The sequence below is a fragment of the Typha latifolia genome, chromosome 3, assembly GCF_019914945.1.
Source record: "Typha latifolia isolate L0001 chromosome 3, TyphaL0001v2, whole genome shotgun sequence".
In the NCBI taxonomy this organism is placed as follows: domain Eukaryota; kingdom Viridiplantae; phylum Streptophyta; class Magnoliopsida; order Poales; family Typhaceae; genus Typha; species Typha latifolia.
The window spans coordinates 13,883,314-13,908,718 of NC_133088.1; the positions used below are offsets into that span (position 1 = coordinate 13,883,314).

General features: G+C 37.6%; 4 protein-coding genes across 7 annotated transcripts; 2 read left to right on the top strand and 2 right to left on the bottom strand.

The window, feature by feature from the left end:
• Positions 1-224: 224 nt before the first annotated feature.
• On the bottom strand, positions 225-7,373 carry LOC140784247 (adenosine kinase 2-like). 2 transcript variants are annotated; one of them, XM_073131526.1, is made up of 13 exons: positions 7,159-7,373; positions 6,214-6,267; positions 5,781-5,827; positions 5,650-5,681; positions 5,456-5,557; positions 5,268-5,335; positions 3,928-4,004; positions 3,201-3,298; positions 3,059-3,129; positions 2,908-2,974; positions 2,712-2,834; positions 1,095-1,155; positions 225-639 (listed from the first exon to the last, which is right to left on the bottom strand). In XM_073131526.1, the coding sequence occupies exons 1-13, from the start codon at positions 7,239-7,241 to the stop codon at positions 497-499; spliced, it is 1,026 nt and encodes a 341-aa protein (XP_072987627.1). In that variant the 5' UTR covers positions 7,242-7,373; the 3' UTR covers positions 225-496. The 2 variants fall into 2 exon arrangements, with proteins under 2 accessions (XP_072987627.1, XP_072987628.1); XM_073131527.1 differs by having other exon boundaries at positions 7,074-7,351.
• A 1,392-nt stretch (positions 7,374-8,765) lies between these two features.
• Positions 8,766-15,076, top strand: LOC140784246 (uncharacterized). Of its 3 annotated transcripts, none has more exons than XM_073131522.1 (5): positions 8,766-8,883; positions 10,113-12,088; positions 13,230-13,598; positions 13,706-13,913; positions 14,492-15,076. In XM_073131522.1, the coding sequence occupies exons 2-5, from the start codon at positions 10,271-10,273 to the stop codon at positions 14,641-14,643; spliced, it is 2,547 nt and encodes an 848-aa protein (XP_072987623.1). In that variant the 5' UTR covers positions 8,766-8,883; positions 10,113-10,270; the 3' UTR covers positions 14,644-15,076. The 3 variants fall into 3 exon arrangements, with proteins under 3 accessions (XP_072987623.1, XP_072987626.1, XP_072987624.1); XM_073131525.1 differs by having other exon boundaries at positions 13,317-13,598; XM_073131523.1 differs by having other exon boundaries at positions 10,185-12,088.
• Positions 15,077-15,956: 880 nt separating this feature from the next.
• Positions 15,957-16,651, top strand: LOC140784015 (uncharacterized). The gene is made up of 2 exons (XM_073131193.1): positions 15,957-16,127; positions 16,225-16,651. The coding sequence occupies exons 1-2, from the start codon at positions 15,957-15,959 to the stop codon at positions 16,282-16,284; spliced, it is 231 nt and encodes a 76-aa protein (XP_072987294.1). The 3' UTR covers positions 16,285-16,651.
• A 4,809-nt stretch (positions 16,652-21,460) lies between these two features.
• On the bottom strand, positions 21,461-25,175 carry LOC140783715 (phenylalanine ammonia-lyase 2). The gene is made up of 2 exons (XM_073130696.1): positions 24,622-25,175; positions 21,461-23,332 (listed from the first exon to the last, which is right to left on the bottom strand). The coding sequence occupies exons 1-2, from the start codon at positions 25,017-25,019 to the stop codon at positions 21,583-21,585; spliced, it is 2,148 nt and encodes a 715-aa protein (XP_072986797.1). The 5' UTR covers positions 25,020-25,175; the 3' UTR covers positions 21,461-21,582.
• Between the last annotated feature and the right edge of the window lie 230 nt (positions 25,176-25,405).

The window sequence follows — 25,405 nt, forward strand, 5'->3', positions numbered from 1 at the left end:
AAATCTATACTGCTTACGTAGATACTGTATACCCGTTAGATATAAAATATATCCACAACAAATCAAAGTAACTTCTTTGTAGGTGACGCGTTTTAATGCATATATCTTGCAAAACATTCGCCACTAGAGATATATGCTCTATATATAGCATGCATCTGCAATAGCTTGTTTTTCCTCAATCAAATAGAATGGCACGTACTAATGTTTGATATGAAGTTCAAAAATACTGCAACAAGACAAAAACTTTGTCTTCTGTTTGCTTCATTTCAGAAATTCTTGATGGCATGAATAATTAACATACAGTAACCTCATGGCATTAAGCCTTAATGGAAAAAAAAATATAACAGTCTAGATAGTGTCATCACTATATGATGGCTGCAAACAAGATGGGCTAGGAAGCAGTTGGAAAGACCAAAAATAATATTACAGAACAAAATGTGAACAGGAGGGGGATAAGTTGCCTCTGTTGTAGTCCTAACAGATCGTCAAATTTGTTCTAGCTAAAATCAGGCTTTTCTGGGTAAGTGCAGCCTGACCGTTGGATTATAACATTTGCTGCATAACAGCCGGCTCTTACACAGTCCTCGATGCTCTTCTCCTGAACCAGTTGAGAGAGGAACCCTCCAACAAATGCATCACCTATCAAAAAAATTCAGGTTGAAATTTAGTCAATGAAAGCAAACAAATAGGAGGAATCAGAAAGCAGGGAATAGAAAAGAGATATTTATTATACATCAAATAATTGTTGCCCGCCAAAATATTTTGCAAAACAAATATACATTTTCAGATATTTGTAAGGAACAATAACATAGTGGAACCTCATTCTAACAGTATTAACTTATTTTATAAACTAGTTAGTTACGGGAAGCATCAAATTAACCATCATTTCCCCTCAACATTCCTCATATACTGTAGGAACATGTTAAAATCCTAATTTTGAATCTAAATAAGTTGTAGTTCATGTGCTTCAGGTTTAGAGAAAATTAAACCCTTAAAAACTGGTTCTGGCATAAGCTGTTTAATACAAGAAGTAAACATATCTAAGTGACCAAAAGCAAGATGGAGATCTAGATATCCAATATTGCAGAAATTACCTGCACCGTTGGTATCAACCAGCTTCTCCTTCGGCAAAAGGATCACAGGGAAGGTTTTGACCTGTCAGCAGAATATCATTAAATGAGACTATCAACTATGAAGAAAATGCTTAAAAGCAATACAATCAGATATGCCATCAAATAAGTGCATTCATCTCTATGTTATATATGATTAACATAGAAATCTTATAAAAAAGCTAGACTGATAATATTGCATGATAAAAAGGGTTGTAGCAAACGAAAAATAGGCAAGTAAGAACTTTAGGAAGAAAGAGAGAATTATCTGCATCAGTGTATGGAACTAGGTGCCGGAAAGTAGTTAAGAATGAAATAAGCTGATCGCAGTCACCAAAAGGAAAGTCTTACAAGCATGTCATAAATGTCAAAGGACAAACATACCCAGCACACAGAAAATTCCTACCAGTAATGTGGACAAATCCCCAGTCATCTTATGGGATTATATTAGGATTCTAAGGATGAAATTCCCTAATTTTTCTAAATGCTCCAAAACTGTTGGTTGCTACCCCAAAAGAAATGTTCTTTGCTTGGATAGCAAGGATAAAACTCCAGATTACCACTCTAACCCATGACAACCAGGCCCAGGATCACAAAAGATCAGAAACCCCTCTGCTACCTAGATGTAAGTTAGTGTAACACATGAGGTAGTCCTCAATGGAGACAGATATCACAACAGTATACCATAATGTACATGGTCTGTAGTAGAAGGATGCATTTAACCCAAGTAGTTGGATAAGGCTTGACAGAGGTACATTTTGCAAAGACAAAAATACAACTCAACAGTTCCACCTATACTACAAGTTTGTTATGCAAACCATATTACTGCTGTAGTATACATGCCAATTTTTCTACATTGGTTCTCCATGTCCCTTCTCTGTTGTCACGAATATCAATATATAAACGAGATTTTGTGGTTTAATTGCAAAATGAGCAAGGTAATGGCACGGCATGTGGGATCCTTTTTTAAATAATATATATTTTTTCGTCAATCATTATCAAATCAACTTTAATTCTCATGTATGTTCAATATTTATATCATATCATAAAAGGATTACAAATTTTTATTTGTATAAAGACAATGTGAAACATTACAACAAACAATACTATCAGCGGATAAGTTTCGAAGATTATCGACAGTATTTAGTACAACATTCTCGTATTATTCTTATGCCGATAAATAAAGTCTTTGATTTTACTTGTCATGCTATATGTTTAACTAAATATTAGTTTTAATTATTGAACTATTATCAAATAATATTATGTGTTGAATATTATTATGTGTTCAATTATATTAAATATTCAATCATATTATAAAGTGTTCAATAATTAATATTAGTTTTAATTAATGTATTCAATCGTATTATGTATTGAATAATATTTATATATCTTTAGTTCTTTACTGAAATAGGTTATTTTCAAAAATAATCTAAAGATAAAACATTATAATATAGAGTTTAATACATATATTTAAATCAAAAACTAAAAATTAACATGCCGAAGACCCAAAAACATCTCTTTCGTTGCTCTCTAGTATCTAACTTAAAAGGTGCAAACTTTGATATTACAGAAGCACTAAGATTACCACGGAAGGAAACTAACCTTTCCATTGTCAGCTACAACTACTGGATCGCAACCTTGAGTGATGACAGTAATCCTTTGGTGGGTTCCCGATGCCTTAGGCAATGCTGAGATCTTCAGAGCAATCTCCTCAACATTCTCAGTCTATGTATTAACGGTATTCTATCAGCATGGAACTCAACTGCAAGCTAGTATCAAATAAATAAAAGCCTATTACCTCCCATCCATGGACTCTAGCGAAGGTCCTTGCCTCAGTCTCATTCCCAAATACATAGTCTACATAGCTGGGATAGAAATACATAAATATAAGCATTGAGTAAAAGCTGTCAAATGTAAATAAAAATTGATTAAACAACTGAAACACTTACGGTAGAGCTTTCTCTTGGGCATCACGAAAGAATTCACAGATAAAAGGAGCAGAAAGGTTCATCATAAATACCTGCAAGTAGAGAGCAGAGTTTATTGCTATGATCTCTAATAGCCACAGAAACAAGAGGATTTTGCTTGTACCTTGTTATTTGCAGCAGCATGCTCCGCTACAAGTAGAATAGACTCCGGCGAAACCGTTAGGAAAAAGCCAGCAATATAAATATATTTTGCCTTCTCAGCTGTCATAATAGTAGTATGATTATTCAAATATTGATTAACCAAACAAACGGATGGGTCAACTTTTCATGGTTAAAAGATTCATTTTAGACCAAGAGTAATGTAAATTAACAATTGCAATCAAGATATGTGAGCAGATTCACATCATCGATGAAGCATTTAAAGGAATATCTTATAAGCTAACTTATAGGAGTTAAAGAGATCAGGAAAACCACAACCCAGCTAAACAAATACATTGATGGTACAAAAGGAAACAACTAATTCATCTCCGAAACTCCAGGTAAGTGTACAACTATTTTCAACTTAGGCAGTATGTTCAGAACTTCAGATATCAAACAGAACATGCAAATATTGCCCTTCATAGTGAACTACTTGCTTAAATAGTTAAAGCATGGATTTGGAAGAAAAAACATACTTCGAAACCTGGTCAGAATACCAGTTTTCTATTTATAAGACATCTTAGCTCACCAAATGCAAAGGAGGTGAAGGAAAAGTTTATTGCAATGATTATTGAATATGACAACCTATGGAGTACTAAATACATATATTAGAAAAGTTCAAAGAAGACAGTTTCTAATATCCAATAGATTGCCAAAATTTCAAAAATTCTTAGAAGTATGATATTAGGTACCTAGCGCCCAGTTCTCTGGTCTCTTCAAATGCTCAGATTTGTAGCAATTTGCTGCAGACAAATTTGCAACTAATGACCTGCTTAACAATGATGCCATTAAAATGCCATTTCATAAGGAGATATTAGTCCAGAATTAAAAGAATCATACATTGTACCAAGTAATAAATCTAATCAGATAATAACATGATACACAAGAAATATGGAAAGTACGTAACTATGTGTATACCATCAAAATAAAGTTGCCATAAAAAATGAATGCAAACTCTACAACCTCATTGAAGTAGGAGAGTAAACATCAATAGAAAGAAATAATAAATTGTCAAAGGATGCAAGTGCAACATAATTGAAGCATCACATGACTAAGGATCACTGAATAGAAGCTAATAAAAACTGAAACAACATAGATGAAACTTGAATATTTTGAAAATGAGAATTATAAAGCAGATACATCCCAACATCATAACTTCTTTTATTTGTATACCTAACTCAATGACTATACACATGATTCAATAATGACTATTAAGGTCTTAAAAGATGTATTTGTTAAGATATGATACTTTAAAGCACATTATTATCCATTATCCTATCAGGACCAAGGATGGCCGTGCTGACCGGCATGGGGCGTGCCGGCGGCGTATCGGCATGGGGCACGAGGGTGCCGCACGGCACCCTCCTAATGCATCGTCGCTCACCATCGACCTCGTCGCCGATTGCCGTCCGCCACTCGCCGATCGCCGCCCGCTTCGTGCCCTAGCCCCCGAGAGAGAAGAGAGATCGAGACAGAGATCGAGAGAGGGTTTAAAATTTAAGTTGCGGGTTCGGATCCGGATCCTCTCTCTCTCTCTCTCTCTCTGTCTCGATCTCTCTTCTCTCTCGGGGGCTAGGGCACGAAGCGGGCGGCGAGCGGCGGGCGGCGATCAGCGAGCGATGGCGACGGCGACTATAATGGCAAAGGTGAGTATTCCTTACCTCTTTCTCTCATTCTCTTACGACACGTGCCGTGTCGTGCCGTGCCGTGCCGTGCCGTGCCGGCCGGTGGTCGGCACGGTCCGTGCCTGTGGCACGGCCATCGTTGATCGGGACAACCATTTCATGGTAACTTAGGGTCCTAGAACCTGTTATTTAACATCTTGAAATAGCTTGAATTATCTTAATGTGGTTTAAGTTGTAAAAATGAAGATGGAGAGCACATGCAATTTCTCATTCTTCAAGAGGTATCATTAAATTTGCAAATTTTGATTCAGAGGGTGTATGTGAATAAAAATTAAAATATTATCTATTGACCTCTGTAAACATAGTACACAGTAATATCATCACAGAAAAATGGACTGAAGACTGACCTTTCGCCTCCAACAACACATACAGCACACGTACCAGTTGAAGCAGTCTCCTCCTCATAATAATGAACCTGGTTAAGGATCAGTGCAAGGTTAGCTTAAGAAACATGTAGTGATATCAAAAGAAAAGAAAGAAAATGAAAAGGATGCATATCACATGAGATAGAATTTAGCAACAAAATTATACTTACATTAACACCTGCAGCTTTTGAGCTTTTCTTCATCTCCTCTCCAAACTTGTCTTTTCCAATACAACCCATATAACTTGTTGCATTTGGAACTTGAAGCATCCACTTCAAAAGCAGGATAAAGTTAGATACAAAGATCCATACGAATAATGGAAGATCCTGAACAATAAGATGCTAGTAACCTTAAAAAAACTTACTTGGGCTACCCTGATTGAATTTTGTGTGGCCCCTGGAGAGATAGTACCAAAATAGCAGAAAATTAGCACATAAACTAAGATTTAATTACAATTTCATTATGGAAGTAAAACACTAATAGTAGAAGTCCTACCTCCAGCAATGTATTCAACGTTGTGCTTTGAAGCTATTTCATCATACCTGGCACAATATCAGATAAATTTAGACCATCACGTTGTTGTGCACTATCAGGCTAGTAAAGAAAGTCTGCATCAGCTTGAGGCAATCGCTTAATATGAGAGAGAAAACATGATATTCAATTACTATGGACATATGTTACTGCCTTGTTTAAAACGAGAGATGACAGTACGTTTGAACAAATTGGATAATGCAATTTAGAAATCTTTAATTTTCAATCATCATTTTGGAAAGAGAAGTGGAAAGCGTAATTTAGAACTATAAGCTAACTTTAAGTGGGAGAAAAAGAAACAAATTAAAGCTCATTTCCAGCTCATAGAGATGGGAATGGGGTTAAAACAAAAAATATGATCTCATCTCAAATTGCAAATCTGCAATGGCAAGCTTACATAGGCAAATGCTTTTCCTCCGCAAGAATTGCATTGTTCAACTTGATGTCATACCTGATGAAACAAAAACAAAGAAAAGTTGCTCCTTTTACTCACACAAGTCACAAGTTCTAATATGTTCATGTAACATAATGAGCGATAGAGTGATAGTCAAGAAAAATACATACAAAGATGGCAACATCCCAATACAATTCTTTAGAGAAGCTATAGCAATTTTAAAAAGGAATAGAAAAGTAAAATCACATTATTGATAATATGTTAATAAAAAAAAAGAATGGCGGTAACCATCAAGGAGACCAGGATATTGGGAGTTCTGAACCTCAAAAGAGAACTTTGAAAACGAGAGATGAGATTAATAAATCAGGATCCAAGATTTACGATATCTTATTAAACAAGCGCATCAATAACTGCAATGAAAATTGCACTTGTCAAAATAAGCAAGTTATGTAAATTTTGTGTCCCTGTAGTCGGATTCTTGATATTGCCCGAGAAAAAAAAAAACCTATTGTAATAAAAGAAGATTATGAAAAACACATAGATTATAGCACAACGAGAAACTATGACCAAAGTCATGTAACAAAAGAGGATCATCGGAAAGAACACGTAGAGGAACTGCCCGAGATGACAGAAATCCAAGTTCGGCTCTTTATGATGCCATAAAAGATCCACAATTTGTAAAACCACAATACCATCCCCATCTCATCGCGGAGAGATCAAATGATCCCAACAAAACTCCGAAAAAATACACCTCTCCGCACTGACACCAAAAATCCACGGATCTGACCACAAGATCTACGAAGAAGCTTCACGAAGACGTCCAGAAATCAACAGAACGGATTACGAGGACCAGAATCACTCACGAGAAAAGCTAAAATGAATCAACCAAGAACGGATCGAAGAAGGAGATCTCAGTCGGGGAGCGGAGAAAGGAAGAGATGGAGTTACTTGGCGAGGAACTCCTCGTCGACGACCGCGGAGATATCGAGGAGGGGATTCCCCATCCCCAAGAGAACGCCCTCGCAAGCCATTTCCGTGAGGTACCGTCGGCGATAGAGCAAGAAGAGAGAGAGATCTGAGAGTGCCTGAGCGATTGTGATGGTCCCTTTCTTTTACCTACCCTATAACCAATACGAATTTCTGAATAAGGAGATTATTTTAACAATTAAAATATTTCGAAAACCTACTGAACGAATAGGTGGAGTTCTTTTTTTTTCTTTTTCTTTTTTTGTCATCTATTATCCTGATAAAAAGAAAATTATCCATTTAATATATTTTTCAAACTATTTCTAGCGTTTCAATCACCTTTGGCCCCTTATTTGGGAAGCATTTGCTTAGACGAAGGCATTCTTTCATTTTCCTTTTTAAGTCCCGGGATTGTTTGGAGGCTCAAACATGATTGGAGGGGGTCTCAACTATGTCATGCATTTAATATAATCATATAGGTTTTATTTAGTTTGAGACTAAGATCTGAAGTTGATTAGTTGATCTTATTTTTTACTTTTAATTCTTTAAACAATAAACTTAGTTAAATATAAAAAAATTTAAAAAAATTTTAGCAAATTATGAGTTCTTAAACTAGTTCTGAAAGGTTCTTAAACTCAAAACTACCACATCAACAAGATAAATTATTATCTTAGAAAGTGATTTAATTAAGTAGCCATGATAGTAGGAAGTTGGGTTATTTTTATTTTTCTAATTTTATTTCAACGTGCTCTCGAGTTTCAACCAAACTTAAAAACTATTGGATGGCCAGTTTATCCTGATTGGTCAATCAAAATTTGAATATTTCTTTGGAGTGCCAAGGAGGAGTCGCTGTTGTCTTCCGTTTGAAAAATAGCTTGCTCTTGGCTTCTGCATGAACGTCGTGTCTTCAGTGTTGTTTAACAATCTCTTAATAACTATCTTGCATACAGGAAAAAGTAATAATTTAAGTGTATTTATCAAACACTAAAATAACGCAAAAAATAAAAATAAAAATGTATGCAGTGAATGAAATTTTAATGCAAACTCTCTTATCCTATTCATACCATTGAACAGCCGCTACGAAGAGGTGCTTAGTTATTTCAGTTGGAAAAGAAAAAAAAATTGTCTTTCAAAAGGAAGTATCTTTTTTCTGGCAGAACCAAGTATTCTCATGAACGGTTTGAATCTCAATAGATGCATATGTTCTTGTCAGCCAAAAAACATCTATTCCTATTCCTATGAACAATTCAATCCTAACCGATGCGTATATTCTCTAACCGTCAAAAATTAATATACTTTAGGCAAAATATACTCGGACTATTTGTAAATAAATATTAAAAATATAAGATGTAAATTATAAATACGTTTGAAAGAAACAAAAAAGGAATGGGCAATCTGGTAAATAAATACTAGTCTTCCGGAGAAAGAAACAAAAAGAATGCCATGTAATATCATGAGAGGGTCTACTCGGACCACTTCACATACCAAAAAAGGAATGGGCAATCTGGTAATTTTAAAGACCCTTTAGACGTCATGTCGTCGTCTATATAACTTGCCAATTCCGGGTCGAGGCTCATAATTGAAGTATTCTTTCCGTTTCCATTCTTGTTGCCATCCTGGACTTCTTCTGCTGGTGATTCAAAACCAGCGAGAAATCTCTCACTCCCCGAAGACCAGTATCCCGAAGTTCCCACCAATCCCACTGTTGTAAGAACCCTAATTCTTCGTTTCTTTGAAGCCAAATTCCCATTTGGAGCTGAGCTTTCTCTCTCTCTTTTTCTCTGATTATTTTTTTTTTTAAATTATTTTTCTGATACGAAACGATTTCGTTCTTGACTTCGACCCAGTACCTAAATTTTCTCCCTTTTATGTTCTTCTCTGGTAGATATCTCTTTTCTACTAGTACTTGTGTTAGCATTCTTGGTTGGTCGGTAGTACGGTTTCTCTTCATCGCTTTTGATCCTTCTTTTGAATTCTTTTAGGGTTTTAATCTGCATGTTGTGTTCTTTGGATCGAGTAGTTCGTTCTTGCACTTCTTCTTGAGTTAAAAATGTCTTGGTGTGGTGATCAACCTAGAGTTTGTTCCTCTGTGATGTTAAAACGTATAAATACTTGATGACTATTGTATGATTGTATTGTTTTTTTTTTTTTTTTTAATTTATTATGTTGATACTTTATCTATGTATTCACTTCGTTTATAATTTTCTCCCCTGTGATTAAGTAGCAAATAGTAAAGTATTGTTGCAATTTGTCAGACCAACGTCTATAGAACATGTATGCTCCTGCAAAAGAGTAAGTAATTGGTTTTAATGAGTTCTTTTTTCTGTTCCTAAAAAATTCCTAACTAATCTTTGTTGGGAACTATGTTTCTTACGGAAACTTCTCTTGTCCATCCAAAGATTATTGAAATCTTTTACCTCTGTTGTGGAATTGAAGTCTTATGTGAATTTCTCTCATTACCCAATGAAAGGTTATGAGAATTACACGCAGTTATGCCATGTACTTGGTGATAGTTGGTATTACTATTGTAGGACTTCCATTTTTCTGTCTTCTGACTTCCAAATAAGGAACTCATGAAGCTTAATTAGATTTGAGATCTCAGTTACATCATAATTCTTCATGAAGCAGTCATCTTACTCTGCATAGGAAGTATCTAAACTCTAAAGGCTGCTAGTGTTAATAGAGGAAAATGTTTGTTTGTTTCTAAGAAGCTTAGTTTTAGTCTATACTTCCATATCTATACAACCTGGAACTTATATACTGAAGTAGCCTAATGCATTCTCAAGTTTATGTTGTTTTCCTTAGAAGGAACTACACAATAAAGGGAACATTCGCTATTATTTGGCAGCATTTAGTTCAGTAAATTTTTCTTCTTCTGTTATATGTCATGTTTGACTCATTAATAATGTATCATTTTATTCTATCTATCTTTGCAGTTTTCCTATCCAACTTTTGCTACCATATGTAAATTTTTGCATGCCAATTATGATTCTTTTTCAAACATGAAGGTTGATAATAAAGAGCTGATTGTTCTTGCAAAGAAGTTTTTCATCCTTTGGGGGTATACATCAACCGTTTAAGCCTGCTCTCTTGAATGCTGATTTTGCTGGGTATTTTCTCTTCCGTAACCTGCCACATGAAACATATTGATCTGGACACTCTGGAGAATAGGTCTTTATTATCGAGAAGAGTCCCAGGTAAAGATTTCATGAATAGATGTAATTTCAAAGAATCATTATCTTATCATGATGAACATGAAAAAGGTGTATGTGAAGAGGCTCAGTCATCTATGCTCATCAAAGATATTTCTAGCGTCGTGTATGAAGAGCGTTCAGAAAGAACATCATATGACCATGATGAACTGGAAGAAGGTGAGATCAGAGAGGAAGAGGAATCTGTGCAAGGAAAAGATGCTGCTAGAATCCTATCAGATGACAGTATGTTAGAGATAATATTATATGATGATAAAGGAAGAGGAAACAGAGACATTACTGTCGGCCAGTCATCTGTCCTAGAAGAAAGTGGTTCTATAAACTTCAGGCATCAACCAAATCAGAACATAACTTCAGTGACTACTGAAGAGCTGGAAGAAGGAGAAATCAAAGAGAGTTTTAATTGTACTGAATGCTCTGAACAACCAAATATGGTGGATTTGGAAAAGGGTGGGCACTTGAAGAAACAGATTGATGAAATCTGTTCAGGACGGCTACAACAACTCCTTTCCAAGCAGAAAGCAGAACTCGAAATGTTCAAAACCCAAAAAAGGAAGGAAGAGGCAGAATTGGTTGCAAAACATTATTGGGATCTGGACCTTGCGCATAGAATGCATATTATTCCTAAAGTAAGATATGTCAAAACCGAATTATTAAAACAAAAATTTACAGATTTGATGACTAGATTTGATAAGCATATGCAGTTACAGTTTAGAAGATTTATAGTCATGCAAATACAAGCTAGAAATAGGGAGAAAGAAATCAAGAAATGCTGGACAGAAGAAGCCAAAGCTGGTACTCTTGAAAAGTCTTTTTATGACATTCCTTTGTCAGACACTGGATTCAAGCTGGAGAAATTCGAATCTGGTGAGCAAGAAATAAAACATGGAGGCCCGGAGAAAATTAGACCACTCTTTGATTCTTCTTCAGATCTTAGAGAGTCAGTTGAATCTAAAGAAATGAGAGGTCTAGCTACTGAAATTGCGGCAGTTGGTTCTGTCAGAGAGACAAAAAACATGCTCACAGAAAGTGAAATTCCAGCTTCTCAACCCATTTGCACAAATTTAATGGAAGTCAATGAAATAACTGGACCAAGTTCTCTTGATTCAGTAATAACTGAACATGTTAGAGAAGAAAATTCTAGCTCTTCAGACAGACAGAAAGGAGACATGCTGACAGAAATGGTAACTCTGGCTTCTCCACCCAAAGAGATAGAAAGGAGAGGATTTTTTGAAACATCTGGGCCGAATTCAAATTTCTCAGAAGTAATCCAACATGGAGGGGAAGAGAACGTTTACCAGGGAACTGCCACTCCAGTTTATCAGTCTGACAAAATAAGTGGTGCATTAAACAATTTTAAAGAAGATTCTAGAACAACTGTTACAACTGAGGAGAAGCACAGAGCTACTGGTTCTGATGGTGCTTTATCTGCAGATCCTTGTTCTCAAAGTCTAAAAGAGTTATCTTTTTCTGCTTATGTGTCGACAAATTCTAGATGTGTTGAATCTCCATTGTGTGGTGCATTACGCAGTTTTAAAGAAGATTCTAGAACAACTGTTACAACTGAGGAGAAGCCCAGAGCTACTGGTTCTGATGGTGCTTTATCCGCAGATCCTTGTTCTCAAAGTCTAAAAGAGTTATCCTTTTCTGCTTATGTGTCGACAAATTCTAGATGTGATGAATCTCCGTTGTGTGGTGAGGTATACTTGATCATCCTACTTGTTGACTTGTTACCTTGAATAGATTACCTTTATAGTTTCTTATAACTACAGGATTTATAATCAGTTGCTTAACTATTCAAATGGAAACTTCTCTTGAAGCTAACCAAGTAAAGGAAAAGGCAAGTTTTAAATCACTTTGATTTGATAATGGTAGTAATAAAAAGGATAGCTACTAAAGGAGCTTGTTGGTTGAACTTTTAATATTAATGCAGCCTATGCGTAAGTTCTCTATTGATTCGAACAATGTACCTCTGGATAGGGATGGAGGAAGAGAAAATAACCGAAATAAAATAAAGAAGGGTAAATTACAATTTATTTTCCTGTAGTCTATACTAAGTTGCAACCATTAGTAAAACTGTCAATAAGATGTAAAATGACTTAAATATGAACTACTACACGAGGGGTTAAGTGCCTAAGTTATATGGGATAAATTGAAATTGGGCCAAACCATGAAGGGGTACATTGTAATTTGCCCAATAAAGAATAAAGCAAAAAAGAACTAGTAGATCCAAGATAGATTTATATCTTCGTAAAATCAACTCCTCCGTTCTACTGGAACAATAAAGTCATTTTCTTTGTTTGGACAATTTGTCTTAAGTTATTAGTCTAAGATAATTGAATAAATGAAGACATGAGATAAGTGAAGAAGTTCATACTGCGGGTTCACATGTAAGAAATAAGTTGCTCAGTTATTTGGTAAGAAATAGAGGAAGCTGGAACAGACCTATAATGGTAGCTTTTAGAAGAAAAAGTGGGTCTAATTGCATAATGTATGTTTCATAAAGATAATAATGCAAAGACTTGATCAAGAAATTAAATCATCTTTGTACTTTCTTTTAATCAATAATACATAACTAAGCCTAGCCCACTAACTCTAATAAGAAAAAAAGCTATTAAATCATCTTTTCACCTTGGTTGTTTGTTTCTACCTATCTATAGCACAATTTTAAGGGCGTAGGTAATATCATTTGTTGCTTTTCAAGGTCAAATGTTAATAAGTTTACATGCTTAAATTAAGTCTTAGATTTGAACTTGCATTTGATTCACTCGGTGTTTGTCACCAAGCCAGTTGATCCAGCCATTTCATATTCTGATAGTCTCTGAAACAATTTTGCTGCAGCTGCCTCAATCTAACAGCATTGCCTTTGATATAGCTACATTAAATCAGCTAGATCGTTCTTCCCAGATTGCAAATGCATCTGTGCAGGCGCAAGTGATGGCCACAACTCCACAGGAGGAGCAACATAACCATTCAAGTCCTCAACCATTTATGAACTCAGTGCTGCCAACCATCAATATTCAACCAGCAAGAGCACAGTCAGAGTATCTCAGTCCATCTAATGTTCAGCTGGAGAGAGCCAGGCAATTTCCAGTAAGCTATACTTTGCCTCAATCTAGACCTCAAGGACTTGATTTAAACCTGCTAGATCGTGAGTTGACAAGGTTGCGGAAAATTAATGAAATTATCACCCAGAGGCATGAGCAGAAGGTTAAAAAGTTTCTTTTAATGATTTCTTTTGATAGTACCTTTTTCCTTAAGTTTGTCTGTCTTTTCTGTAGCCATTGTCTTGACGTTTTCTATTTTCTTTTTGACAGAGAGAAGAACTTAAATCCAACTGTCAGATAGAGATAAATAAGGTAAGAAGAAAGTATGATGAATTAATACGTGATTTTGAAATTGAACATTTACAGAGCAAAAAGAAGCTTGAGATAATCTGTGACAAAATTCACAAGCATCAGATGTTGGCCGAAGGGTTCAAGATATTTGCGAATCCTTCAGGAAGGGGCACAGATGCGCATCAGGGTACTCAACTCACTTTCATATCTATCTTAATTCAGTTGGAACCATGGCCAATTTAAACGGACTAATCAGAATGACTTGTGATCTAGAAAATGCTTGTGTTATCTGAGAACATTGTTAGTGGATGGGATCTCCTGTGTGGAAGGGACTAAAATTGTTGATGTGTCCTAATCAATATCCACCACGTTCCTTCGTATTACCTTGTTTTCTCTGCCATGTAGGAAGTTCTGCTCGTTAACATAATTATTAAAGGTAACTTCTCAGGAAACCGCAGCATTACTTGTAAGAATCTTTGAATTAAATAAAGACTCCATAAATTACATCAGACTTCATTTTCCTAGTGTGTGTACGGACGTCCATGTGTGTGTGTGTGTGTGCGTGAGAGAGAGAGAGAGAGAGAGAGAGAGATGGAGATAAACTGCCTGATACTTGGTATGCCTTAGTCCCATAGTTTCTTCTATGAAAAGGGCCCTCAATGAGCTTTGGTTTCACTAAGGATTCTTCGCTCCAGTTTTCATATAATTGACTGGTGTCCTTTTTCCTGATGATGTTGATTCTTGTTCTTCGTATATTTTGTGCAGGTCTGAGTTCTACGACACAATTCATTCAGGTATCACAGCCACAATTTGCCCCGCGTCCCGCATCAGTACCAATCTCGGCGTCCACACTAATTTCATTCCCAAGCCAATCTCCAATTTCGTCAGAAGGCCCTTTGGCTCATCCTTCAATATAGCTTCTTCTATCCAACCAGTTTTGGCAGCGCAATGTGCTCCTACAGTCCTATCAAGCAGTCTGAGTTTGCCTCACCCCAATGTGATGCATTCTGCGGTTAGGAGTAGTGCTGGATATATGCGCCGAGCACCTGCACCTCATGCACCCTCCTTTGGACCAACATTTCCAGCAGCGTGGCACCAAAGCTTCATCCCGGAATAAGAGACTGACAAAGTCAGCTTCTGCAGTCCTTTTCATTGTCATGAGCAGCTTGTAATTGGCTTCTTTAATAGGTTTCCCCTGCTCATCTCTATTCATCAGCTTATATCCTGCTCCATTTACTTGTCAAAATTGTTACAGTTAAAGGAGATGATGCATGAATTTAGTTGATGGCTATCATCTGACTTGATGCTCAAAAGCAATCTAAAATTGATATTTTTGGAGTTTGCATTTACTTACCTAACATGTTAACTGTATTCAGTTTAATTTCAGTAAGCTTTTAGTAAGGTGCTTGCTGAATGATACTTGAAATTCTTTTACAGAATTTTATGAGTTTTCTTTTTTGTCCAGATTATGCTATTGCTGTTCTTTCAAAAAATTAATCCTTCACCTCATGAATCCTTCCAAAGGGTTTATAAACAAAGGTGTTAGTAATTAAGCATCACTGTTGCAATCCACATTAACTGGTGTGTCACATACTACTTGTTGATGTGGATTTCTTTATAACATTTCTGAGAAGATGATTAGTTTAGTTGTAACAATAGATTGACAGGTTGTGCATCTTCTGATTTAACCCCTATTAGACTGTTGTAATTACCAAATCTTCCAAGCATGCTGCAGCATGATAATAAGCTGCTGGTCTTATATCAACTACAGAGCTTTCTTATAGGATTCTAATTTCGAAAAGATTGTTTCATTTTAGGAATTTATGGAAGAACCTTTCTCAAATATACATCTAATTCTACACTCTCTCTCTCTCTCTCTCTCTCTCTCTCTCTCTCTCTCTCTCTCTCTCTCTCATGTTTATATTTCTGGTTAGCTATCATTCTTTTGATTTATAAGATAAAAATACAAGATCCACTTCCTGAAATTTTTTACCATATATGGCGTCAATTAGCCTGTAAACATTAGGAAATTTGAACTAAAAACCAACACAAAAAGATATCCAAAATGACCATTAATCTAGCAATTTATCTTCTAAACCATGTAAAAATTTTCTGTAGAAGACCGCAAATATAATAGAACGTCAAATTAGCTGCAGTTAACACGCCCAGGGGCAGATTAGTCATTTGGGGAACGCACTCTTTCCTATCGGCAGGGGCTTTATGTAAAGAAATGTCCAATTTCTCGGAGTTGGGAAGTTGGACTGCCACTGCTGCTGCTACTGCATTGCTCCCTCCTCTCCTCCCGATGGCTCGCGTGCCGCTTGCGATCCCACGGCCATGGATCTTGGATCTCGTTCCTCTCCTCGTCGTCCTCCTCATCGCCGCCCACGTCTTTGCCTTGGTGCTCCTCCCAATCGAATCCAAAAGCTCTCGCTTTCCCTCTCTATTTTCTCTCTCTAACCTTATCTTTTTTTGTTCTTCTTCTCTTTGGCGTGTAGGTGTACTGGATCTACAGATTAGCTACCGATAAGCAACCCCAGTGGAATAAGGATCATTAGGATCTAACTCGAGATAACAAGAAGTGAGTAACATACTTCCCGTTGCTTAAAACTCCGATCTTTTGCTCTCTTTTTCTTCTCACCCAATTGGGTAGAACTCTTCTTGATTAATTTCCGAGATGGGTTTCTCGCGGGTGACGGAGAGGCCGGTAGATTTTGCAATGTAGTCCTTTTTGTATTGCACAGAGATGGTTGATTAGGATAGTACCTTTTTTGTTATTGTTGTTGTTATTTTTCAGTATCATCTCGTTCTAATCTTCTTTAATGTGTAATGGATGTAAATGTTGTAAATCTTTTGTTATACTGGGATTTACATGCAATTATTCCATTGATGATAATAATATATCATAGTTTTCTATTTTTCTAATCCTTGCCTTTTAGTAGCTCACAAGTGATTCTGGCAATAAGAAAGATGTTTCTGACGGAGATAAGTTAGGCGTCTCAGAAGTTCCCTTGACATCCATTGTTCTGTTTCAAAGTCTTTGTTTTTATTAGAAAAGTTTTTGATGTGCTTTCCTATCTGCTGCAAAATTTATCCAGTTTTGCTTGATAATTGATATATGGCAAGGAGGTTGGCAGCCTTAGGTGTGTTTCTGATGTATTAATGCCTTTCACTTGCTCTGCAAGTTTTACTACTATTCTGATTCTGTATGGCTGTTGCGATAAATTTTTTGGTTAGTGTTTCTTATGAATTGGTGCTACAAAGCACATCTATGAAGTATGATAAAGGAAAGTCAGTAGATACTGCTTTTATTCAGAAGACAGAAGTCTGGTGAAATGGATTTGGATGGGCCAAACTTGTAATAACTTTAATAAAATATTTCATATTTACCTGGTCATCTTGTTGAATGCTTACTCGTATGACACAAGAACACAAATAAGGTACTTAAGGAAACAGAATAGGTGCCTACATGCTTTTGACAATCTTGGAACTAGTTATCAAGGTTATTCATATTGGATTTCGATGCTATATATTTGGTACCATACTCATTCTCTAGACCAAGATCATCCGATTGGAAAGTTGCTTTGTTATTTCAGAGCATTAATAATGTCTTGAAGTTTAAGATCATGTTTTTCAAAAAGATTTTGAGTGATTGACCAATTGTTCCTTGAACTTTTGGCTGAAGAGTTAAGCCATGTTGTATAGCTTGCTAAGTCAGTCATTTGAGAACCTTTACAGAACCCAGGGAAGTAACAATTTGAACTTCATAATAAAGCTAATAATACAATTTGGAACTTAGTTAATAGTTATAGGTGATACTTTCAGTTATTTTGGAACAAGGATGTAAATGTCTTAGATCGACGGATGTATCAAGATATAAGCATAGGACATGCAGAATTGGCTTTATAACTTGCAGAATACTGATAAAAATATTAGAGATTAGATTGTTGATTGCTTCAAATATAGATGCAGCAATGGACAAAAGTGTCTGATCCACCTAGCCCTGCATCGGAATTCAGTAACTAATTGAGTTTACTATACTGATCCAACTACAATGAAAGCAAAATGCCAAAATATAGGCCGATTGTCAAATATGCATCATTTTGAATTCAGAATTCAGATTTGGACGAGTGGATTCGACCTGCTACATACTTGGATATCTTAAGATATGTTGGGTTTGGACTTTGGATTAAGTAGCAGGACTCACTGTGGTCGTAAATAGAATGACTTTGGTCGAAGCATGACTGCATCTGGTTCAACCTGAATCTGACCAGAAATTACTGATTGAAGCTGCAAGAAAACACTGAACTTGACATAATTTTCATTCTTAATTGGAAAAACTTTGTTGAAACTAACTCAAAAATAATTGTTGTCATCAGTGCAAAGGCAGTTTCATCTTATTGAATTGTTGTTCGTCTATTATCTGAAGTGCTTCCAATACCATTTGTTGAGCCATACAATGAGATTTACTACAATAGTTTGCGAACCTTTCTGCTGAAGTAATTAACTTTTCTATATGCATCTTTGTGTTTAAGTTGAGGCAGTATATATCCCTCTAGTCTCTTTTATATTTTCAGAAACAATGGCAAATTATCCTATTCTGCAAAAATTTTGTGCCTTTTCAATTTAGCAAGTATGTGAAATGGGAACTTGATACTTCATTTAGGCCATCTAATTTCTTATCAGAACTTGATTATTTGGTTTCTTACAGTTGTTGGCTAAGTAACAGAGATTCCAGATATTTCATTTCTAATGCTGAACTTATTGTGTTTTCAATAAAGGATACAAGTTCTGCTGCCAATATGATAATGCTATGCAATTGCTTTTCTAAACTTCCTTCAGATGTAGGTTGTAAGAGATTCTGTCACCATGTGATGATGTTTTACAATTGCTTTTGATACCTTCCACTGCCATAATCATCCTTAAATGTACACTCACCTACCCTTCTTTGTGACAATTTACAAAGACGATGATAGGTATTATGTAGCGGAACAACCATGCATCAGCATGACTGGAATAAGTTCTTTATTATTTCATACTTTTGTTTGACTAATTCTTGCATAATTTGTATGATACAATAAGACCCCAAAGCCATATGTACTAGCATTTCCAACATCTTTTCAAATCTTATGATGTATTTTCAGATATCTTGACTAAAACTCTTATTTTGTTGCTGAATCCAAAAATCCACAGGCCTGACTGTAACTGATTGAGAACCAACTCCTGACGCCTTGGGTGTAATAATTTATTTCCTCCTAGGAGGATAAAATCTGAAGAAATTGATTAGGATATAAATATGTATGTTTTTTAAAAGACCAGTTGTATATGCTTCTCAGATTGGATTTGACCTTCAATATGCTGAAACCTTTTGCAGGAGACTCTTGGAAGATTTATCTTCTTAGCTATCTTCTCTTTCTTTAAGCCAGAAGAGTGCACATGCTGTTGCAATTTGGTTACTTGGTGTGTTAAGTGATCCATTTTAGAGTTTAAACTGCCTTCTATAAAATGTTCTAGCTTTGAAAGATTACTTCTTATGATTGAAACCATAAAGCTGTAATCAAGTCACCGCTGAAATTAACTGGAACTAACTGGAACGGTAGTAGAACCGGGAACCCCAGAGGAAAAGAATAGCTAAAAATTGATGGATCCAACTTCCAGGCCTGACAAGTTAATACTACATGGCTGCTCAAGAATCGGGGACGAACTGATTCAAGATGGAAGTGATTACATTTAAGCTTACTGCTGAAAGCTGCTTATTCTAATGGTATTTTTTTTTTGTCATTAACATAAGGTCAGTGGTCTGCCATTTTGCCTATTTAGTGTTTTAGTTGTGTGAATTTATATCTGTAAAGTGGAAATACAAGTCAAAATATTGCTGTCCAAAATTGACTCTTCATTAATGGGAGCTTGCAAAGGAAAGATTAACCTAGCCTATGTCTGCTATCCAGCCAGGCAACCATCGAGCTACATGGGTGATGGGTGGCTTGAATGATGAGTATTCTTGAAGCAGAGTGCATCTCTCTTCTTGGATTTTGATGGTAATTGGTCTTAATTAATACAGAAGAAAAGCCAGCATTCCCATTCATTCTCGTGGATCTGTTGATCATCCCTAGCTAATGTAGGTGTCTTTTCTTTTTGTTGAGAAAAGTGACCTTAGCCTAATAAAGCTGCTCCTCCTCCTCGTTGTCTCTACTTAGCCGCTCTCTCTCCCCATCCTTCGCCCCCGAGATGCAAATGGGAGGTGGTGTCGGGGAAGGAGTTTCGACCGTGACGCCCACTCTTATACCGCTGTCATCACCTTCGTCGCACTTTCCTTGACATTATTCAACCTCAGCGACTTCATCGCCGTGTCGTCTCTCTTTCCCCTTTGCTTCGGTGGTGGGGCTTGTCGCTAAAAGACACATTTTTATGGCCCTCAAACTACTTACGTTGAGTTTCATGTTGATTTTAAGTGATAATTAGGTCAATGACAAGCGAGGAAGTGCAAAGCTGCACTTGCATACGTGTGCCTTGTGCATTAAAGTCTTATCGAGACTTTTAAAATAAATCTAATATTAAATTAATTTTAAGTTAATTTAAATTTTAAATTTTTTATTATTTATAAAAAATCAGTCTAATAAATTAGGTGTCCTACAATATAATTACTTAAAATTATTTTTAATATAAATATTAAATATTAAAATACATTAGATATAAAATATATCAAACATGAAATACATTAAAAATACAACTGAGACCAGAACCGGTAGCTACGGAACCGAAATCGGTGGCTACGAAACTGAAACTGGTGGCTACGGAGATGACTTACCAGAATATTAAACATCTATTATTTTTATTATGTTAGGTTAATTTTTGCTTATTTTATGTAATGCAATTTTGATATTTTTAGTTAATGACATGTAATGCTTATTTCGATGCGTTTAATTAAAAAATTAGTAATTTAAAGTTACTTCTGAAACTATTAAATATTAGTCTTATTTTAAAGATCTCAATAAGAGTTTTCTAACCATATTTTTTTTATTAAAAATTAATAACGCTAAAATAACCTATTAAATAATTTAAAATAGCTAATATAATAATATATATTATATTATTATTTTAATATATATGGAGCCTAGTGTGTTAGAGTGCACTAATTTTTGCTCTATTTTTAGCTCTATATTTGAAGCCAAAGTCTCCTTGGGCTCCTAGTACCATATAATCATTACTTGGGTATACAATAATGTGGTCCCAATCTTAATTAGAGCTGCCTTCTTCCAGCCAAGATCCATACACTGGTCAAAATGTTGACGGCATCCTATCTGTGGATGAGATCTATCTCAGTTCGTTTAAAACAGCTATTTCCGTATCAAGGAAGGTGGAAGATCACCAACACAAGCAGAACACCAAAACCAAAATTGATTGGTTTGTCCTCGTACCAAACTACTCTGGCCAAGTGACAAACTAATCTTATTTTCTTTTTTAATGTTATAAGAATAAACTTTAATGTATTATTGATGTCATAACAAAAGTTTTGTATACTGAATCAATAAATTAAATATAACTAAATTATGAAAATCTGTCCGTCAACTTCATACTCACCGCAACATTTGCTGTCAATCCCATTTGTTTCTTTGAAAATAAATTCAACAATTTATGTCCGCATATACTTTACTAACACTTGTCCTTGCATCGCAATTACAATTGCAAGCTATTTAGTTATCAAAACGAAAGGGGTAAAAAAAACCAAAGAAGTAATAAAGAACCACAGATACAACATAGATTTCAATTCTCCCTGCTTAGGAATTGCAGGTTATACATCACAATTCTAAACATCAAGAACTATATAAGTTTTGTTCAGCATTTGCTTCTCTTATTCAACATATGGGGAGTGGAGCACCATTCCACTCCTTCAAGCACTCGATAAGAGGATCAATCACCTTGCCTCTGTTGATAGCCATGAAGACCTTGTCGCACTCCTCGCCCGGCGACCGCGTCTTTTCGCCGGTGAGGTACTCGGTGCCGAGCTCCTCCCTCACAAACCGATACAGAGGATATGACCTGCACTCCTTGATCCTGTTGGGAATTGCAGAGCTGCCATTCTCCACTGCGACTCTCGCGGCCTCGACTTCCTTCGGCAATTGGATCTTCAACTCCTCCTCGAAAGCGGTGATCTTTTGGAAGATGGAGGTGGCGGCGTCCTTCTCCTTCTCTCCGTTGTTGAGTGCGTGGTCTACGAGCACTTGCCTTAGCTTCTGCATCAATGGGTACGTGGAGCTGCACGGGTCATCGACATAGCTGAAGACGTACTCGTGGTCTATGATCTTGATTAAATCCTTCTCGCAGAACCTCGAGGGGTGGAGCTCACCGTTCACGCCCATGGTGAGGACCTTCTTGGCGACTTGGGTCACCGTGTTCTTCACACTGCTCCTCAAGTTCTCCTCCAAGTGCCTGAGATCGATGGCTTGGCACAAAGCTATCAAATAAGTGGAAGACATGAGCTTGAGTATATCCACTGCCTCTGCTGTCTTCCTTGAGGAGATCAAACCCAGCGAGTTCACATCCTGGTTGTGCTGCTCTGCGCTCTGGACATGGTTGGTCACCGGATTCGCAAGGAATTGCAGCTCGGAGCAGTACGACGCCATGGCGATCTCAGCGCCTTTGAATCCGTAGTCTAAGCTCGGGTTGCGGCCGCCGGAGAGGTTGGAAGGCAGCCCATTGTTGTAGAAGTCGTTCACCAGCTCAGAGAATTGAGCAAACATTAGCTTGCCAATGGCTGCAATGGCCAGCCTAGTGTTGTCCATAGACACGCCAATCGGTGTCCCTTGGAAGTTGCCTCCATGGAGGGCTTTGTTCCTTGAAACATCAATTAGTGGGTTATCGTTGACCGAGTTGATCTCCCTCTCGATCGATTTGGTTGACGCTCGGATGACTTCAATCTGTGGGCCGAGCCATTGAGGTGAAGTGCGCAGGGCATAGCGGTCTTGCTTTGGCTTCTGTAATGCGTCAACTTCGTGCAGTTTCTTAGCCATTTTGACATACGAGCTGCCTTCTAGTATGTGTTCCATTATAGCAGCTGCTTCAATTTGGCCCGGATGATGCTTTAATTTGTGCGTCAGGTGGTCTGTGAACTCTGGCTTCCCTTGCATTACCTCACAAAAGATTGCCGATATAACTTCTGCCAGCACTACAAGAATGTTAGCTTCAAATAACACCATGGAGGCGAGCCCCGAGCCGACGGCGGTGCCATTGACAAGCGCGAGGCCTTCCTTCGGCTGCAGCTCGAAGAAGCCGTTGGCGATGCCGGCGAGGCGGAACGCCTCGGCCGCGTCCACGGACCGGCCGTCTATGGTTTTGGCGATCGAATTGGGGCGGCCGGTGAGGAGCCCAGCGATGTAGGACAACGGGACTAGATCGCCGGAGGCGGTGATTGTGCCGCGGAGCGGGAGGCAGGGGGTGACATTGGAATTAAGGAGGCTGGTCATGGCCTCCAGGATCTCGAACCGGATGCCGGAGTAGCCCTGGAGGAGGGTGTTGATCCGGACGATCATCGCCGCCCGCGTGGCGGCGGGAGGCAACGTGTGGCCGGATTCCGGGCCGGAGCCGAATATTCCGGCGTTCAGGAATCTGGAGGGAGAAGATTCCATTGGTCAGTACGTCATCAGTGTGGTAGTTAAATTCAGTTACTGAAGAGCAATTCAGTAGTAATTAATTGCAATCATTCAACTTTAGGATCAAGCATAGGGAATTAACCCAACTACCACGATATCTCAACATCAAGCAAGTTGGCACATTCACTACATTCTAACATAGTGACATGCATGGTATCCTTCAAAGGTGTACAATAGTACAACTCCTCAAGATATGCCTTTAATCTAGGTTGACAGCTAGCTAGTATTAAATGGCTCAAATATTTCTAACATGCCAACTATTATACCAGCCTATTAATTTCATATATATAGTCAACTCCATATTCACTATAGTTTATCCAGCTCATTCCCATACCCTAGGTAAATGACAAAATGAAAATAGTGCATGCCAAATCCCAATCACAAAATATACTGAAATATATACAATTCTAAAATAAAGTTTGACATATTATTATAGCTTCTGACAGGTTGTAATGAAAATGATCTCCGAGGCACTTTCTTTTGTGGGTGGTAGTTGGTAAGCCACTGCTTTGTGGAAGCAATAATGTTTGTACAAATCCCTTGAGTCTTTCTCAAGAAATTGAATGTCTTCTTCTGACAACTTATGAGGCTTTATACCCCTTGTCTTCTCTAATAGCAAGTACCACTATACCCAGCAACCATAGTTAACTTATTCTTACTTGATGCCATGAAGTAAGAATAAGTCCGTACCCATGACCCTTGTTTATTGTTATCACATGGTTTCATATGGTTGGTCCTTATTGCAAGCAATACTTCCCATCCACCTACTATGCCAGCAACTTGGTGGCAAACGTAGATTAAAAGAGAAATTAATTACAAAGAAGTGCCACCATGCATATTAGAAAGATACCACCTACCTACTAAATGATGGTTCGATAACTAATGGATCACAAGCATATACCTATATATATATATAGGTACATATCATGCAATATTAACTCAAATAAGTAGACTTGGATCCTTGACCTTGACTACTTTGCATATCTTCGAACTTTTACTATTTGACTTGGTTAAGGGAAACAAACGCTTTAAGTATAGTCTTATTAATATTAGTTTTTATTTTATTTTATTCATTACTATCATGTCAAATGACAGCATACCAGCCACCGACTATTTATCTAACTCGATTAACTTTTTCGAGAACTCAACCAACAAATTTAACCACGTAAAAAGGAAAGAAGTTTTACCATGAGAGAGAGAGAGAGAGAGAGAGAGAGAGAGAGAGAGAGAGAGAGAGAGAGATACCTAATGAGCTCCTTTTGTAGAGCACCACCTTGCTTGGTCCTCCTATGAGAAGTAGCACCGAACCCGGTAGTAACGCCGTAGCTATCCGTCCCCTTCATCATGCTATCCATCACCCAATCGCTACTCGCCTTCACCCCCTCCCTCGCCGACTCCGACAGCTCCACCCTCACCGCCGACTCCGCGGCCGCCACCGCTGCCACCTGCGAGATGTTCAGCGTCGCCCCCTCGAGGCGCACCACCGGCGAGCGGTAGTCCTCCACCATGCGCTTCACCTCATCGAGATGGCTCCCGGAGACAGCCTCGGCGGCCTTGCCCCAGTTCAGCGGGTCCTTGACGCAGAAGTCGGCCACGGATCCGTTGGCGCTGCCGTTTACGTGGGCGGTGGGCTCGCACTCCATTTCTCCTTCCTGAGCCTGAGGTGCTCTTTTTGTAATTTGGTGGAAGGGGAGGGGGGTCTAGAGGAATATTTCTCGACGCTGAGTAGGAAAATTACGAGAATGTAAGAATTTTCCTGAGATGGGAGGGAGGGGCGGAGAGGGATTATATAGAAGGTTGGGGGGTCTTCGGGGAGAGGTGGGTGGTTGTGGGAGGGAAGATGGGGTTAGTTGGAAAATTACGCGGGCCGTTGGATTCGACGATGATCGCACGACACGTGGCGCGAGGGGTGGAGTCGTCCAAGATGGGTGAAGGGTTTGGTAGGAACAAGTGGTAAGCCTGTCGTCATTCCTTTGTTCAATTTCTCATCGTATTTCTCCCATTTTACTAAATTACAATTTTACCCTTC

Excerpts from the sequence above, each read along its gene's own strand:
- LOC140784246 (XM_073131522.1), top strand. The coding sequence starts at position 10,271 with ATGCTGATTTTGCTGGGTATTTTCTCTTCCGTAACCTGCCACATGAAA. Across the intron at positions 13,599-13,705 it reads CCCAGAGGCATGAGCAGAAG|AGAGAAGAACTTAAATCCAA; the intron begins GTTAAAAAGTTT and ends TCTTTTTGACAG. Across the intron at positions 13,914-14,491 it reads GGGCACAGATGCGCATCAGG|GTCTGAGTTCTACGACACAA; the intron begins GTACTCAACTCA and ends TATTTTGTGCAG.
- LOC140783715 (XM_073130696.1), bottom strand. The coding sequence starts at position 25,019 with ATGGAGTGCGAGCCCACCGCCCACGTAAACGGCAGCGCCAACGGATCC. Across the intron at positions 23,333-24,621 it reads CTACAAAAGGAGCTCATTAG|ATTCCTGAACGCCGGAATAT; the intron begins GTATCTCTCTCT and ends TTCTCCCTCCAG.
- LOC140784015 (XM_073131193.1), top strand. The coding sequence starts at position 15,957 with ATGTCCAATTTCTCGGAGTTGGGAAGTTGGACTGCCACTGCTGCTGCT. Across the intron at positions 16,128-16,224 it reads CCGCCCACGTCTTTGCCTTG|GTGTACTGGATCTACAGATT; the intron begins GTGCTCCTCCCA and ends TTTGGCGTGTAG.
- LOC140784247 (XM_073131526.1), bottom strand. The coding sequence starts at position 7,241 with ATGGCTTGCGAGGGCGTTCTCTTGGGGATGGGGAATCCCCTCCTCGAT. Across the intron at positions 5,828-6,213 it reads GAGGAAAAGCATTTGCCTAT|GTATGATGAAATAGCTTCAA; the intron begins GTAAGCTTGCCA and ends ATATTGTGCCAG. Across the intron at positions 640-1,094 it reads GGTTGATACCAACGGTGCAG|GTGATGCATTTGTTGGAGGG; the intron begins GTAATTTCTGCA and ends TTTTTTTGATAG.